Raw genomic sequence first — 17,983 nt, forward strand, 5'->3', positions numbered from 1 at the left:
TGTGACAGGGCAGAACTGAGTTCCAATGCAAAGTCTCACAATCACTGTGCTCTCCCTCTTCTAAACACACAGATATTTTTCTCCATGCCACACATCTGCCACTGGGGGGACAAAGAGGGCTAGTGTTGACAATTCAAGGCTGCCTTTTCCAGCCTGTTCAGTGCCTCTTTCAGAAATATGAAGTTAAAACCAGGTACTGTAATTGCTCATCTGATTTTTGATTCTTTGAAGGTACTTTTTTTATGTGGATAGTTGTTCAATTTGTTATTCTTGCTGGGAGGACAATCAGCGAAAGGATTCTATTTGACCATCTTGCTCTGTCTCCCTCTCTGATATTTTAATTTTTAGAAGAGACTCTATTCTAAAAGGAGTAAGTTTTGATATCTGGACAGTTGACTCATGTAAATTATCTCATCCTTCTGAGAATGTTACTACAAATTTATTTTGTTTCAGTATTAAAGTTATCCAAAGAGCTATTTAACACATATCAAAACATAGATTTCTCTCTACAACACTTTAAATTTTAGAATTTCTTAAATAGAAGTAGGGTCTTGATTTCACACTTATTTTATTATTTTAAAGTATTATTAGTGAAGCACTATACTGTAGGATTTAAGAGAACTGGTTCTGGAGCTAGACTTTTTAGACTCTCATCCCAGGTCTAGCCCACACCAGTTGTATAAGCTTGGGTGCAGACTCAGGGTATAGTCATGAGTATAGCAGACCTTTGTATTTCCATTTGGTCAGTAAGTCAGTAAGTGTGTTTAAGAGCTAGGCATCTATTTCACGGTAATCGCCACAACTACCTTATCTGGACTTTGACTTCTCCTGTTCCTGGAAGAGGAGATGGAGGAGAAGTCAGATGAGATAGCTTAAGGAGAACTTGAATTATCAGTAAACTGATACAAAGACTCACACAAGATCAGCTGAGCCATGTCCAAGAGGAACAAGCCCCACGATGATCAGGAACACCTGTGAGAAGCAGCACTCTCCAGTGTAACATTGTAGAGGATTTGTGCGTCAGCTACAACTACCCGAGGAATCAAATACTAAGGATACTCCCACATGTAGGTACCAACCGAACACTTGCACCCTGGCCCCCACAATTATTTGTGTATAAGCTCTAATTATCAAAACAATTGTGCAAATTTATCATTACCAACATATTTTCCTTGGCACTAATTCTACAAGGTATTTACCATGTGAATTTACATGATAAATTGTATCACAAAGGACAGTGAGCATTATAAAGAACAGTCTTCAACTATGAATAGTGATGTTTGAACGACTTCTGAACAAGCTTTTCTCCACAACCACTGATCTTTCTCTACCACAAAAAACCCTTCATAAGTATGTGCATAGCTCCTGTGAAATGTTTACCTTCTAGCAAAGCTGTGAATTCAATCCCATAACTATAGCTGGTTTCAAAAGGCCCATATCCAGAGGAGAGTGACACATGGTGAAGAGAATGAAACTGTAGGTGCTAGAAAAAGTAGCTTCCAGAAGAAAACAAAATTGTCCACATAATGTCCATTGGGTTCTTTTATGGATAAAATATTGTAATTCTTCAGTGTGGTAGATGCTGGTATTTTAAGGAGGCAATTCTTGACTCAATATTTTTAAAAAGTTCTATTTCTCAAATCCACTCACAGTTGGAGTTACCTGTCTCTACTCATAGTGAGCTTGTTTTCACTTTTAGAGGACATTCAAGCTTTGGGCAAAGAAAGTTGAACCACTTGACTACACTCTCTAAGACAAATTAGATCTCAGAGATTTTGCGAAGAAAAGTGGTCCAATCAGACTGATTAAAGGCATAAGGATCTCTTTGCTCAGAATAGATTCCACCCAAATAAACTAAAGAAGAAGTCATAACTTCTCAATCTCTAAATGAAATGTAATTAGCTAGTTGTAATTATTGCCTTAGGAAAGACCTACTAAATGAGGGACAGAGTGGTATAGTGGAAAAGAACATAACTTTTCAGCCTGGCTAACTTTGATTCAAATCTTGGTTCTGTCATTTGTTAATTATGTGAACTTAGACAATCTACATGACCACTCTGAGTCTCAGTTGTTTCCTCTAAATATAGATAAGAATACCTCATTATAGAGTATTGTAAGGACTCTGTGAGGTATTATACAGAAAGTGACTATTGCACTGCTGGGCTTACAATTGGAACTAAACTAATTAAACATATAATCACTAATTCTTTAAGTGTAAACCAGAGTGATCCTGGCTTTTTAGGATCATCTATGGAAAAGACAATTTTACATATATTCATAAATTAAGGAGAAATTTTAAATGGGCTGCAATTTCTATAACATGTTTGTCATGAGAAATTGCTTCTTTTTTAAAAAAAAAAAAAAGAATATTTTGACAGATAAAGAATACACCCAAACCACAACTGGAAAATAAGGGTTTAATTGTAGTTATCTGATTCCATGCTTATCTCCTTCCTGCTAGAATGTAAGCTTTATGAGGGCAGGAACTTTATCTGATTTACCAAAGTATTTCTAGAGACCAGAACTATTTCATCACATAGTCTCTACTCAATAAACTTTTGTTGACAAATGAGTGAATAGAAGAGTTGCCACTCAATACCCTAATAACCAGGATGATTTACAAAATAGTAGTGTGGGCTGAGTGGGGTGGCTTATACCTGTAATTCCCAACACTTTGAGAAGCTGAGGTGGGCAGACCCCTTGATCCCAAGGGTTTGAGACCAGCCTGGGAAACACAGCAAAACCCCATCTCTACTAAAAATACAAAACTCAGCCTGGCATAGTGGCACACACCTGTAGTCCTAGCTACTTCAGAGGCTGTTGTGGGAGGATTGGTTGAGCCCAGGAGGTTGAGGCTGCAGTGAGCTGAGATTGCACCACTGCATTCCATACTGGGCAGCAGAGTGGGGCAAAAAAACAATAGTGGGGCAAGACAAACCAGATTTCAGCTGAGCCTCCACAAATATTCTTTAGACCTACCCAACCCTATCTGTACTAATTTCACATATCCCAAGAAACCTTGTGATGACTGTTTGGCTTTTTATAAGCCATACATGGAATCCTTTATAGAAAATTGAAGGACAATTTCCATTGGTAGTAGAGCAGGTGATATCTCTCTCCCAGTGCAAGTGCATCCATTAGCATCTGACTTATTAATTAAATGCTTGTTTATTTATAAGTAGTCTCTATAAATTAGTCTTTTTGAGTCTGATCACAACAGAGCAATTCATAATCAAATTATACATAGTACTCAACTCATTCAAGTTCACCGTTTTCTTTACAGATTCTCCATTTCTGCAGAAAACTTCCCCAATATCTCTCTTTCATCCCTCATTGATACCAAGTTATTTCAGGAAGGTTGTCTCTAATAAAGGATTATTGTTCTTTATAAGCAGTTATTATCTTTACAATGGTATATTTTTGTGGACAAATCTCAATATTTATACAAAGTTTAGCTTATGTTGCAGTAAAATTGGCCACATAAAAATGATGCTGTATTCTACACATCTTGCTGAATCCAAAATCAACAAGAAGTGTTCTCCAACCTGTTCTTAAAAATGTTTGTTCTAGGTATGTAATGCTAGAACTTAACCAATGAAACTAGTATTATTTCCCATCATAGCACTGATCAGGGTTACCTTTCAGTCACTGTAATACAAATTATTATTTTCTTCTCTATAGCTTCTGTCACTATTTTTTTCTAGAGCTTATTTTATCATTTTCTTAAATATGTGCTAGGAAGTAATACTCTATTCCCTTAAAAATTCTTCCCAAGTATTAGCTAGAAAATTTACTGGAGGCCTCTGTATATTCAGAATGTAGATGATAGAACCAGAAGTGAAGCCAAAAATTGAAACCAATATTTTAAAAAACCTTTACAACTACTACAGGATTTGGAAATACCTTTCTTAGCATACTTCTAAAAGAGTATTTCTTCTAAGTGAGTAAATAATTCTATGTGAGTAAATTTGAGTAATATCCAGAAATACACATTTCCTGTTTTTTAAGTGTCAGGGTATGCTGAAGAGAGAAGAAGGATGTTTGGTGTCTAATTCACAGAGAGACTTAAGAGCTGTTACCAGTTGGATTAGTGACAATAGATAGCATTAAGCAACTTTAAGGCCTTAATTCCCAAAGCATCGATACACATGTTTCAAAATATAGAACATGAATCAAAAACATTTTTTAAATTTCAAATTCAATATTAGAATTGATAGAAATTTCAGATGTTACACAGTCCAATGCCTTCACTCTACAAATGGAAAAAAACTGAGCCATAGGGAAGTGAATCACTCAGAAAAACTAACAACGTAATTACTCAACTTGGAGCAGACTTCAAGCCTTTTCACTTCTAAATCCCTTTTCCAGAAGGATTTCGTTGGATTTGATCATATCAACTGTGTGACTACCACCTGTATTTTCAGTGGCACTACAATGGCTCATCTACCATGCCTAAGATGGGGTCAGCTAATTTATCAAGGTATGTATTAGCCAGATTCTAAACATTATTATTAATTATGTGATAGCTGTTCTGTAATAATGCCACCATTGTGTTCCAGAGCTGACAGATTGAAAGACAATTACGTATTTACCCAGTTGTAGTGTTATATCCCTGGCAATATTAACCTAACAATTAGAAAGGAAAGCTAACTGTATAACTAATCTACAATGTTTCCCTGTGGCAATAATTTATTAAAACATGACCCTGTCTCTTATAACCTAAAAAAGATAAAAATTAAAAAACTTCGCTTGAGTTGCTTCCATCAAAAAAGGCTTTCATAAATTTTTATGCCACTTCTCTATTCTAAACCACTGCTACATGACTTAATAGGCATTAAAGTGAATGTGATAGTTTTTGCTTCCTAACCCATACAAGGCAAGTTAATTACACTAACAGTTGCTCAGGCTAAGAAATCTCAATTTTTAAAAAAATCCTATCAAAGCTATTGAAAGATTTTAACTCCTAGCATGCTGTAATCAAATATGTGATTCAGAAGGATTACACTGGAACTATTATGGAGATAGAGGTGACCAAGTTGACCTGACAACAAATTGTAAAGGCCTGAACTGTGACAAATGCAGTAGTGATAAAAATAAAAGAACAGATTTTAAGAATTTGGATATGTAATTAACGTAACTTAGTAATTGATTGTGTGTGGAAGTTAAGAAGAAGAAGCAATAATGTCCAAGCTCCTGGAATTGTGCTAAGTAGAAAAAGAGGCTCAAAATGAAAACTAGACATGTATTATTCATGCAGAAAAAAATGCTTATTCATGGTAAAGTGTATGAAGTGTCAGATGTGGGAACAAATGAAAAGGAGGATAAAAATCACATTGGAAAATAGGAAAAAGAAAATTGGGATGACAGTTTTATGTGTCTACTTGAGTGAGCCACAGAATGCCCAGAAATTTGGCCAAACATTATTCTGGGTATGTCTATAGAGTGTTTCTAGATGAGATTCACATTTGAATCAGTAGATGGAGTAAAACAGATTGCTCTTCCTAGTGTGGGTGGGCCTTATCCATCAGTTGAAGATCTGAATAGACAAAAAGGCTGAGTAAGAGGGAACTCCTTCTGTCTGTCTGCTATGAGCTTGGATGTTGGTCTTTTTCAGCCTTCAGACTCAAACTGAAATATCAGCTCTTCTTGGGTCTTCAGCCTGCCAGCTTTCTGACTGGAATTTATACCATCAGCATCCCTGGTATTCAGGCCTTCAGACTTGGATGGAAGCTACACAACAACTTTCTTAGGTCTAGCTTGCAGACTGCAGACCTTGAAACTTTTCAGCCTGCACAAACATGTGAGCCAATCTCTTATAATAAATCTCCTCCCTCTGTTTATATACATATATATGTATATTATATATACAGACATGTTTATCTATACACACACTTATATATGTGTATGTGTGTGTGCATGTATAATTATACATCTAGAAAAAAGGAAATTGGGATGGTTAATTTTATGTGTCCACTTGAGTGAGCCATAGGATGTGAGGTGTATGAGAGGTCACATACATGTGTATATGTGTATTCATATGTAATATATTCCTTTCCTTCCTATATATGTGCATACATATATATACATATGTATACATAATATATATAATTACATATGTTATGTATACATATTATATATAATATAATTACATATATACATAATATAGTGTATATAATATAATTACATATAAACATATTATATATTACATATGTTACATTATATATTACACAGATATGATATTATGATATATATTACCTATTGATTCAGTTTCTCTGAAGAACCATGAGTAATGCAGAAATAAGTAATAAAGAATGTAGTATGTCAAGTTTGCTAAGCCTTAAAGAAAGGGAGAGGGCTGTTTCAGACAAAGAAAAATTACATAGGTAGGGTATATTTTTAAAAGAACAAATAGTGTAACACAACTTGCATCAGGTGAGATAAAGTAGGAGGTAAGCACAAAAAGGTAGATTGGAGGTACATAGGGGAAGATTTCTAATACATAACTAAAGAGCTCAGAGTTAATCTAAGAAAAAATACAACTTAATGAAGGTTTTGTAATAAAAGACTTAAAATGAAATTTTAAAAATACATTAAAGTACTCAAATATTTAAAGAAATGAACATCTTTTTTCTATCTCTTTACAAAAAGCAAAATTATCTCCATTTATTTTAGCTTCCTTTCCCTGGAATGCATGCAACTATCAGGTTTAAAGAGTCACTTAGGTCAGGAGCCCTAGGAATAGACTGTGTATGCCATGTTAAATAAAAACAGACAAAATTCTAGTACTTCTGCTTCTAGTCATGACAAAGTCCAACTATATTGAGCTTACCCTTCTATCATAAACAATTACAAAACTGGATGGAGGGGAACTATTAAACTATTTTCAAGCACTGGGTAACAAATGGTGCAGGACTGTCTTGTATTAGAGGAAAGGAAAACGTGAGATGAACCCCATGTTAACTCCAGCTCTCTACCTGGGATCACTTTCCAGGGGTAGCATGTGAGGCAGAGGACAAATAGAGAATGGCAATTTTACTGAGAGGAGAAGGCACAGATCAGAGTTTGGGGCTGGTAAGGTAGCTAGAATTTGCATGGCAAAGTACTGAGGAAAGAAAGCTTCACAGAGTAAGGGAAGCAAGAAATCTTCACAGAGGTTGCCCTCAGGTCCTTGGCCAAAAGACGGGCTACTTTTGTTCAGGTAAGGATTCTGTAACACTCTTAAAAGAGCAACTGCAGCAGTGACAAATCCTTCAGGGCTCATCTGAATGGAGACATTGACTTGTGCTTGTAGATGTTAAAGTCCTAACCCAGCCAGAGTGAGAAAGCTGCACTGAACAACCCAAGCATTCAGTCAAGATGCTGGAATCATCATGCTTAGGAGGAAAAACCACGACCAAAAGTAATGGCCATGACATGGAACTAAGGATAAAATTGAAATAAAGTATAAACCCATTCTAAAAAAATCAAAAGAAGCCACCAGTGGTTTAACCACTTGCCAGAATAAAGCTAAACACTCTTCAAAGACAAACAACATACACAATACATACCATTCTACAACATACCATCCATAATGTCAAGCATATAGTCAAATATTACTAGACATGCAAAGTAGTGGGGAAAATGTGATCCATAGTCAAAAGTAAAAGAAGTTGATATAAACAAATCCCAAAGTGATAAAGATGTTGGAATAAAGAGATAAAGACCTTAAAACTGGATAGATAATAGATATAGATATATTATACATATATAGGTAGATATGTTATTATTTATATAGAGATATATGTAGAGATATAGACATCAACTTAGATACAAATATAGAAATAATATACTCACAATGCTGAGTTGAGCAATCTTAGGAGAGAAAGAAAAACTATAACATAGGACCAAAAGAGAATTCTAGAACAACAACAACAACAACAAAAAATTCTTTTCTTGAATAAATTCACTAGATAGGCTGAACAGCAGATTAGACACTACAATAAAGGGTGAATGAATTTGAAAATATGTGAATACAAATTAACCAACCTGAAGACAAGGAAAAGAAAATGACTGAGAAGAACAAGCAGGGACCTGGTACCTCAGGAAATTCAACTATTTGTGAAAATCCAGAAGAAGAGGAAAAGAGAAGGAGGAGAAGAAAATGTAGGAGAGAAAACAAGGTAGAGAGAGAGAAAGAAGCAAAAAAAAATTCAAAATTCAAAATTTGTTCTAAAAATTACCCTCCAGATCCAAGAAATTTAGTAAACCCTAAATCACATAAATAGAAAACATTGACTGAGTATATTATAATCAAATTGCTGAAAGATAATGGTCAAAAGAAAATATTAAAATCTACCAAAAAAACCCCAACCATTCCACGAAGGGAAACAAAATGAAAGATGATGGACTCCTCATCAGAAAAATAAATACAGGCCAGTCAGGTGCGGTAGCTCACATCTGTAATCCCAGCACTTTGGGAGGCTGAGGCGGGCATATCACCTGAGTTCAAGGGTTCTAGACCAGCCTGGCCAACATGGTGAAACCCCGTCTCTACTAAAAATAGAAAAATTAAGCAGGTGTGGTGGCATGCACCTGTAATCCCAGCTACTCTAGAGGCTGAGGCACAAAAATGGCTTGAGCTTGGGTGGCAGAGGTCACAGTGAGCTGAGACTGTATCACTGCACTCCAGCCTGGGTGACAGGGTGAGACTCTGTCTCAAGAAAAAAAATAAGTAAATTACACACCAGAAGATCTTGAAACAACTGCTATAAAGTATGGAAAGCTTTTAAAAAGTCAAGCCAATATTCTACATTCAGTGGAAATACTTCAAAAATGAGGATAAAATAAATATTTTAAATAAATGCATACTGAGAAAATATGTCACCAGTAAAAATATACTATAATAAATTCTTATTAAAAGTTCTTCAAACTGAAGTAGGATAGCAGATTGAAGCACAGATATGCAAGAAAGAAATAAGAAAACTAAAAGTGATAAATATATGAGTATATATAAAGAAACTATTTTTTTTCTTTTACAAATGTCATTAAAATGCAGCTTACTGGTCAAAGTATAAATAAGAGAAATTAAATTGTAGAGTTTATAACATATGTAGGAGAAAAATATATAACAGCAATATCACAAAGATGAAAAAGAGTATAAATATAATTATACTATTATAAATTTCTTACATTTTATATGAAATACTACAATGGTAGCTCTAAGTAGGTAGTGATAAATTAAGAATACGTATTTTTAATCCCCATACAACTACTAAAAATAAATAAAGCAACATAGCTTCAAAAGCCAATAAAAGAGCAAGATGGCAACATAAGAAGCCCAGATCCTCTTTCCCCTCATAGGACACCATTGAACAGCAGTTTAATGAAAAATTTCCCTTGTTAGAAATCCATAAACCAGTTGTAAGGCTCCTGAACCTCAGGCAAATGTGAAGCCAACTTCATTGAAGCCAGTAAGAAAATTGTGTCACTCACACACCATAGTCCCTCCCACTGGCTCAGAGTTGTGCAATCCGGAAAAGCCTCCCAGTTCCTGGCTTCTCTCTGGGGAGGGAATGAGAAGACTAAAACATATCCAAAACTCAGACTTTTGGGGGGCTGCCCAAGGAACTAGTTTATCTCCTGTCTGAATCTAAGCACAGAAAAGAACAAGTGCCAGGTTGGGGACTACTGAAAACAAAAGCAATGGTTTAGATTAACTAACACTCACTCACCAAAATTCTATCTCTTCCCCTCTGGCTCAGTACAGAGTGGGGGATCAGGGGGTGCTTCAACTCCTGGCTTATCCCTGGAGAGGGAAAGAGTTAAAGTGTGTGTCTAACATTCTGACTTTTCAGGGGACTGCCCAAAGGATTAGATTCTGTCTTGCCAGTCTTGGTGCATGGTTGGGAGGACCTGGAATACTCTATGCACTTGCAAGGCATAGAGGACAAAACAGAGCTGGGCAGCTTGCTGCTGCTACTGATAACATACAACAGACAAAGGCCTATGCCATCTGGTGGTCTCTCTCTTGTGGTGATTGGTGATGCAAGGAGAGAAGAGTGGAATATGCCTCTAGTAGTCTGGCTTTTCAGGGGGCTTTCTGGAGGAAATTGTTTCTGTGTCTTCAGACTTAGGGCACTGATGTGTCCCAGCATTCACTAGAAGTCTGGGAGCCACTGAGAACAAAAGAGAGCTAGTTTGTGTTCTTGTGGCAAAGAACACAAACAGACATCAGAGAGAGCAAGAGATTATGAAAAAACAAATTGGCAAATCTCTCTAATGAATTTATATGCACAAATCCAGAGAAGATATATCCATAGAAAAAGTTTGAGCTCCCTAAAATTTCTAGCTGGGCTGATTGGTAAAGATCTTTTCCAGTAAAGCCAGTCCATAAAAACTGATTGAGGTGGCTTTCTTTCAAATGAAGAGACCCCAACACAAAGTTATAAGACACATAATAAACAGAGAAACATGGCTCAATAAAAAGAACAAAATAAATCTTCAGAAACCGACCCCAAAGAAATAAAGATATGTAGATTACCTGAAATAGATGTAAAAATAACTACTATAAAGATGCTCAGTGAGCTTAGAAAAAAAAGATTCATGAATAAAATGAGAATATCAACAAAAATAAAATATCTTTAAACACCCAAAATGTTTAGAACAAAAGAATTCAAGAACCAAAGTGAAAATTTTTCTAGAGGGGTTCAACTGCATATTTGATCTAGCAGAACGAAGATTGGTGAACTCAAAGGCAGGTCTTTGAAATTATTCAGTAGTAGAAAAAAAATAAAAGAATGAAAAAGAGTAGAGAAAGACTAAGGAACTTATGACATATGATCAAGCTGTTCAGAATATGCAATATAAGTGTCTCAGAAGATGAGGAGAAAGAGAAAGGGAAGGAAAGATTACTTGAAGTAGTAATGGCCCCAAACTTCCCAAATCTGTGAAATTAATATCTATATTCAAGAATGCCAAAATACTTCAACTAGTATTAAACACAAGAAATATCTATAACAAGCCACATTATAATCAAATTGTCAAAAATCAAAGACAATGAGAAAGTTTTGAAAGCAGTGAGAGTAAGTGACTTGTCACATACAAGGGAGGCTCAATGAGACTGTCAGAAAATTTGTCAGGAGAAAAACCTTGCAGGCTAACATAGACCTGAATGATATATTCAAAGGGCTGAATGAAAAAAATATTGGCAATCCAGCATACTACAGTCAACAAATTTTTCCTTCAAATATGAAGGAAAAATAGAGACCTTTTTTTAGATAAATAAACACAAAGGAAATTCATCACCACTAAACTTAAGTTTTTCCCCAAGAAAAACAAAGGGGAATATTTCAAGTTGAAATAAAAGGATGCTAGATAACAACCCCAAATCATATAAAAGTTTAAAGCTAATTGGCAAAGATAAATAGACAGAAACAAGGAACAGTGTGATACCATAAAAGTAGTAATTAAAATTAATTACTTTTAATTCTGGCATAGAAGTTGAAAGATAAAAGTATAAAAAATAACTATAAAACCTGTTTTAATACAGTATAAAAAGATGTAATTGGTTCACACCTGTAATCCCAACACTTTGGAAGCCCAAGGGAGGCAGATTACCTGAGATCAGGAGTTCGAGATCAGTCTGGCCAACATGGTGAAACCCTGTGTCTACTAAAAAAAATACCAAAAAAAAAAAGGGTGGGTATGGTGGCAGGCACATGTAATCCCACCTATGGGAGGCTGATGTGGGAGAATCACTTGAACCCAGGAGGCAGAGATTGCAGTGAGTCAAGGTCATGCCATTGCACCTCAGCCTGGGTGACAAGAGGAAAACTCTGTATCAAAAAAAAAAAAAAGGTAATTTATGACATCTATAGCATAGTGTATGCATGGGGAGACATTACAGCTGATGCACTGATGCCATGGGAAAGAGAAGTAAAGGGCAATTTTTGTGTACAATTGAAATTTAAAAGAGATTGTTAAAACTATAAAATGCCTAATGTAAACACCATGGTAATCACACAAAAAAAGTATCTATAAAAGATACACCAAAGAAAATAAGAAAGAATTCAAAGCATGTTGCTATTTAAAAAAATCAACATAACACAAGGGAAGACAACAAGATAAGAAAGGAAGACCAAAAGGCTGCAGGATAGACAGAAAACAACTAATAAAACAACAAAAGTAAGTCCTTCCTTATCAGAAATCACTTTAAATATAGATCGATTAAACTCTTCAATAAACAGACACAGAGTGGCTGAATGTGTGTTTTGGGTTTGTTTTAAAAATCCAACTATAAGATGTAAACAAGAGACTTGCTTTAGATTTAAGGACACACATAGACCAAAAGTGAAGAGATGTAAAAGATTTTCCATGCAAATGATAAGCAAAGAGAATCATGGTAACCATATTTATTTGAGGCAAAATAGACTTCAAGTAAAAAGCTGTCATAAGAGACAAAGAAGAACATTATATAATGATTGAAGTATCGATTTACCTGGAAGAGACAACAATCATAAATATATATGCACCCAAAATACAGGCACCCAAATATAGGAAGCGAACATTGATAGAACTGAAGGGAGAAATGGACTGTAACACAATAATAGTAGGAGATTGCAATACTCCACTTTCAATAACGGACCAAACATACAGAGAAAGGACCAATAAGGATGTAAGAGTTGAGCAATTCTATTTATCAAATGGACCTGACAGACATGGAAGAAACATTCTATCCAGTAGCAGAAGATGAACATTCTTCTCAAGTGCTCACAAAACATTCTCCAGGATAGATTACATATTGGGTCACAACAGAAGTTTTAACAAATTTAAGGAGATTATTTCCTATAGGGTTATTTGAGCTCCTAGAAGATTAAAATCATACAAAGCATCTTTTCCAATCACAATGGATTGAAACTAGAAATTAAAAGCAGAAGGAAAACTTAAAAATCCACAAATATGTGGAAATTAAATAACACACTCTTGAATGATAAACAACCAACGAGTCAAAGAGAAAGCCAAAAGGGAAACTTAAAAATATTGCTAGACAAATAAAAATGAAAACACAACATACCAAAATGTATGGGATGCATCACAAGCAGTCTTAAGAGGGAATTTTATATTAGTGAATGCCTACAACAGGAAAACAAAAAACAAGCAAACAAAAAGCCCTCAAATAAAAACCTTAATGGTATACCTGAAATACCTAGAAAAAGAATAACAAACTAAGCCCAAAGTTATCAAAAGAAAGGAAATAATCAAGATTAAAGTATAAATAAATAAAATGCCAGTAGAAAAACAATAGAAAAAATCAACAAAATTAAGAATTGTGTTTTGAAAACATAAAGAAAATCAACAAGCCTTTAGCTAGGCTCTGAAAAAAAAAAAAAACAGGTAAGTCTAAAAAAAGATATGAAAGAGGTGACATTACAACTGATGCCACAGACATCAAAAACAATAGCAACAACAGATAAAGAGATGGAATCAGCATAAAAAAAATCTCCCAAAAAGGATGAGCCCATGACTAGATGGCTTTATTTTTTAATTCTATTTACAAAACATTTAAAGAAGAATCAATATTAATCCTTCTTAAACTCTTTCAGAAAATGAAGAGAAGGAAACACTTTAACACTCATTTTATGAGGACAACAGTACCCTGTTAGCAAAGATAAAAACACCAAAAGAAAGAAAATTATAGGCCTATATTCCCGATGAATACAGATGTAAAAATTCTCAACAAAATGCTAGTAATCCAAATTCAACAGCACACTGAAAGAATCATGTTATTACCAGGTGGTAATATATATCCCTGAGATGCCATGATAGTTTAATTTATAAAAATCAATCAAGATGATATACCATGATAACAAAATGAAGAGTAATAAATGCATCATCTCAATACATGCAGAAAAAGTATTTGACAAAATTCAACACTCTTTCATTTAAAAAAAAAAAAAAAACACTCATGCCTGTAATCCCAGCACTTTGGGAGGCTGAGGGGGGTGGATCACGAGGTGAAGAGATCGAGACCATCCTGGTCAACATGGTGAAACCCCGTCTCTACTACAAATACAAAAAATCAGCTGGGCATGGTGGCGCGTGCCTGTAATCCCAGCTACTCGGGAGGCTGAGGCAGGAGAATTGCCTGATCCCAGGAGGCGGAGGTTGCAGTGACCTGAGATCATGCCACTGCACTCCAGCCTGGGTAACAAGAGGGAAATTCTGTCTCAAAAACAAAACAAAACAAACAAAAAACACTTAACAAACTAGGAATAGAAGGAAATTACCTCAACATAATAAGGACCATATATAAAAAGCCAACAGATAACATAATATTTAATGGTAAAAGATTGAAAATGTTTTCTCTAAGTTCTGTAAGAAGGCAAAAATGCACAGTCTTCCCATTTCTATTTAACTGAGATAGTACTGGAAATCTTAAGTAGAGTAATAAGGTAAGAAAAAATAAATAGATTACATCAAAATCAGAAAGGATCAAGTAAAATTATCTCTGTTTTCAAATAACATGATGGTATGTAGAGGAAATTTTAGAGTGCATATCAGAATAAACCAACAAAAAAGCAGAATTAATAAACAAATTCAGCAAAGTTGCAAGATAGAAAACCAACAAGCAAAAATCATTTGTGTTTCTGTACATTAATACCAAATAATCTGAAAAAGAAATTAAGAAAGTAATTCCATTTACAATAGCATCAAAAATAATAACATACTTAGGAATAAACTTATCTGGAGAGGTAAAAAAGTGTACACTAAAAACTACAAAACTTTGTTGAAAGAAATTAAAGCAGACAAAAATTAATGGAAATACATGCCATGTTCACAGATTGGAAAACTTAATACTATGTCAAGACTGCCCAAGTGACCTAAAGATTTAATGTAACTGCTATCAAAATCCCACTGGCATTTTTTGTAGCAATGAAAAAAAAATTCTAAAATTCATATGGAACAAAAAATAAACAACAACAACAAAAACACTGAATAGCTAAAATGATTTGAGAGAGAAGAATAAAGCTGGAGACTTCACACTTCCTGACTTCAACATATTACAACGCAACAGAATCAATGCAATGTGGTACTGGCATGAAGACAGACATATAGATCCCTGGGACAAAATAAAGAGTTCAGAAACAAACCCGCATATATATTGGTTAAATGATTTTTGACATAAGTGCCGAGACTACAAAATGTAGAAACAATAGTCTCTTTAACAAATGGTGTTGGGAAAATGGAGTATTGACATCAAAATAATGAAATTGAATCATTATATTAAACCATAAACAAAAATAAACTCAAAATGGATTAAAGACTTTAAAACTGTAGAATTCTTATAAGAAATCATAGGGGAACATGTTCATAATGTCGCTTTTCACAAGGATTTCATGAATTTGACACTGAAAACACAGACAACAAAAGCAAAAATAGACAAATGGGACTACATCAAACTAAAAGGCTTCTGCCCTGAAAAGAAAAGAATCAGCAGACAAAAGCCAACCTAAAGAATGAGAAAAAATTATTGGCAAATCATATATCTGATGAGGAGTTAATTCCAAAATAAATAAAGAACCTCTTCAGCTCAATAGCAAAACAACGGATAACCCAATTTTTAAAATATTTTAAGGATTTGCAAAGGACTTGAGTAGACATTTCTCCAAAGAAGACATATAAGTGGTCAATAGGTATATGAAAACAGGCTCAATGTTACTATGGGAATGGTAAAAAGATGAGTGGTTATCAAGCAGTAGGGATAGAGAGAGATAAATGTAGAACACAGAGGATTTTTGGGGTAGTGAAATAATTCTGTGTGATGCTGTGATGGTGTATATATCTTATACATTTTTCAAACCTCATAGAATGTACAACTCTCTCTGAGAACCATAATGTAAACTATGAATATGGATTAATGATGATGTGTCAATAGATTGCAACCAATGTACCACTGTGTTGGGAGATGTTGATAGTGATGGAGGTTGTCTATATTTGGGGACAGGGATGTATATAGAAACTCTCTGTACTTTCCACTCAGTTTTACTGGGAATGTAAAACTGTCTAAAAACTAAAGTTCACTGATGATTTTTAAAAAATCAGTAGGTAAGTAGAAGACATGAGCACTATCTCAACTATTTTAATCTAATTGATATTTACAGGATACTACTGCAACAATTGCAGAACATTCATTCATTTCAAATGCTAAAAATGTTTACGATTCATGCATGATATACCATATAATAAATATCAGTAAATTTAAAGTATTGAAATTTTATAACATATGTTCTTTGATCACAATGGTATTGAATTAAAATTTAATAAGATGAAGAAAATCTTCAGTATTTTGAAATGAAATGGCACATTTGTAAATCACCTAAGGAAAAGAAGAAATAACAGGGGACATTAGGTAATATCTGAAAATGTATGTTCATGAAAACAAATCACTCTAAATTTGTATGATCCAGTTTGACTAAGTATTAGAAATAAATAAGATTGAAATTCTTATATTTAAAAAAATTAAAAGCAATAATCTCAGGATTACTGTAAGAAGATAACAAAGTAGAGAAAATTAAACCCAAATAAATAAAAATAATAATATTAGTAATAAAGAGCAAATATCAACAAAATATAAAACAAACAATATAACAATTTTAAAAGCCAAAGTGTTTTTGTAAAAAAAAAAAGTAATAAAATTGTTAAACCCTAACAGAGATGCTATTGATTAAAAAAGAAAAAAACACTAATTACTAATACTAGGAATAAAAAATGGCATGTCATTATAGATTCTATGGGCATTTATTATACATTCCCTTATGTTAGTATATTCAATTTAGGTAAAAGTATACATTTCTTGAAAAGCATGAACTAAAAATTGACAGGAAAAATAAAGAAAATACATATAATCCTGCCTGGTAAAGAAATTTAATTTGTAAATTAAAACTTTCCCATAGAGAAAGCTGGAGGCCTGGTTGTTTAATGGCTGGACTACATATTAAACATTAAAGAAAGAAGAATGCTAATTTTAAACAAACTCTTTCCTAAATTAGAGGAAGAAATAAATCCTGTCACAAATCTAACAAACCTATTACTGAAAAAAATGCAAATTAATATTCTCATACACATAGGTGTGAAAAGTAATAAAATTCTAGCAAATCAAACCCTAGCAAATTATTAAAAAGAATAAACAAAATATACCCATGCATACAATAAAATATTTAGCCATAAAAAGGTATAAAGGGGCCGGGCGCGGTGGCTCAAGCCTGCAATTCCAGCACTTTGGGAGGCCGAGGCGGGTGGATCCCGAGGTCAAGATATCGAGACCATCCTAGTCAATATGGTGAAACCCCGTCTCTACTAAAAAAACAAAAAATTAGCTGGGCATGGTGGCGCACGCCTGTAATCCCAGCTACTCAGGAGGCTGAGGCAGGAGAATTGCCTGAATCCAGGAGGCGGAGGTTGCGGTGAGCCGAGATCGCGCCATTGCACTCCAGCCTGGGTAACAGCAGCGAAACTCCGTCTCAAAACAAAACAAAACAAAACAAAACAAAAAAGGTATAAAGTATTGACTCATGCTACATGGGCAAACCTTGAAAACATTATGCTAAGTGAAAGAAGACTGTCAAAAGAGGTCACATATTATATGACTCTGTTTAGTTGACATACCCAGAACAGGAAAATCTATAAGGGAAGGGGGAAGTGGGGAGTAACCAACATATATATATATATATGCCATACACACACACACACACACGCACACACGTATATACATAACACATTCTGCATATCAATAACAAAAAGACAACACAAATTTTAAAATAAGCAAAATATTTGAACGGAAGAACAGAGGACATACAAATGATCAGTAATTACATGAAAAGTTATCAACGTCATTAGTCATCAGGGAAATGAAAATTAAAATGACGCAGAGAAACTCCATTTTTCAAGACTGAAAATACTATTTATTGGTGAGCATATGAACCAACTGCAACTCTCATACCTTGGG

General features: G+C 34.4%; 2 protein-coding genes across 6 annotated transcripts in view; one reads left to right on the top strand and one right to left on the bottom strand.

The window, feature by feature from the left end:
- Window positions 1-17,983, bottom strand: part of FGF12 (fibroblast growth factor 12) — a 584,819-nt gene that overhangs the window by 402,294 nt on the left and 164,542 nt on the right. The gene's annotated exons all lie outside the window — the stretch shown is intronic.
- Window positions 1-17,983, top strand: part of LOC144579504 (uncharacterized) — a 47,596-nt gene that overhangs the window by 25,473 nt on the left and 4,140 nt on the right. For 2 of the 3 annotated variants that reach the window (XR_013527212.1, XM_078350513.1), the window contains exons 2-3: window positions 4,369-4,480; window positions 5,615-5,800. Coding sequence is in view for 1 of the 3 variants with exons in the window: in XM_078350513.1 (XP_078206639.1) it covers window positions 4,369-4,480; window positions 5,615-5,800 (298 nt within the window). In the remaining 2 variants the exon portion in view is untranslated. The remainder of the gene's footprint in view (window positions 1-4,368; window positions 4,481-5,614; window positions 5,801-17,983) is intronic. The other variant, XR_013527213.1, reaches the window with a different exon arrangement.

The sequence above is a fragment of the Callithrix jacchus genome, chromosome 15 (genome assembly GCF_049354715.1).
Source record: "Callithrix jacchus isolate 240 chromosome 15, calJac240_pri, whole genome shotgun sequence".
NCBI lineage: Eukaryota > Metazoa > Chordata > Mammalia > Primates > Cebidae > Callithrix > Callithrix jacchus.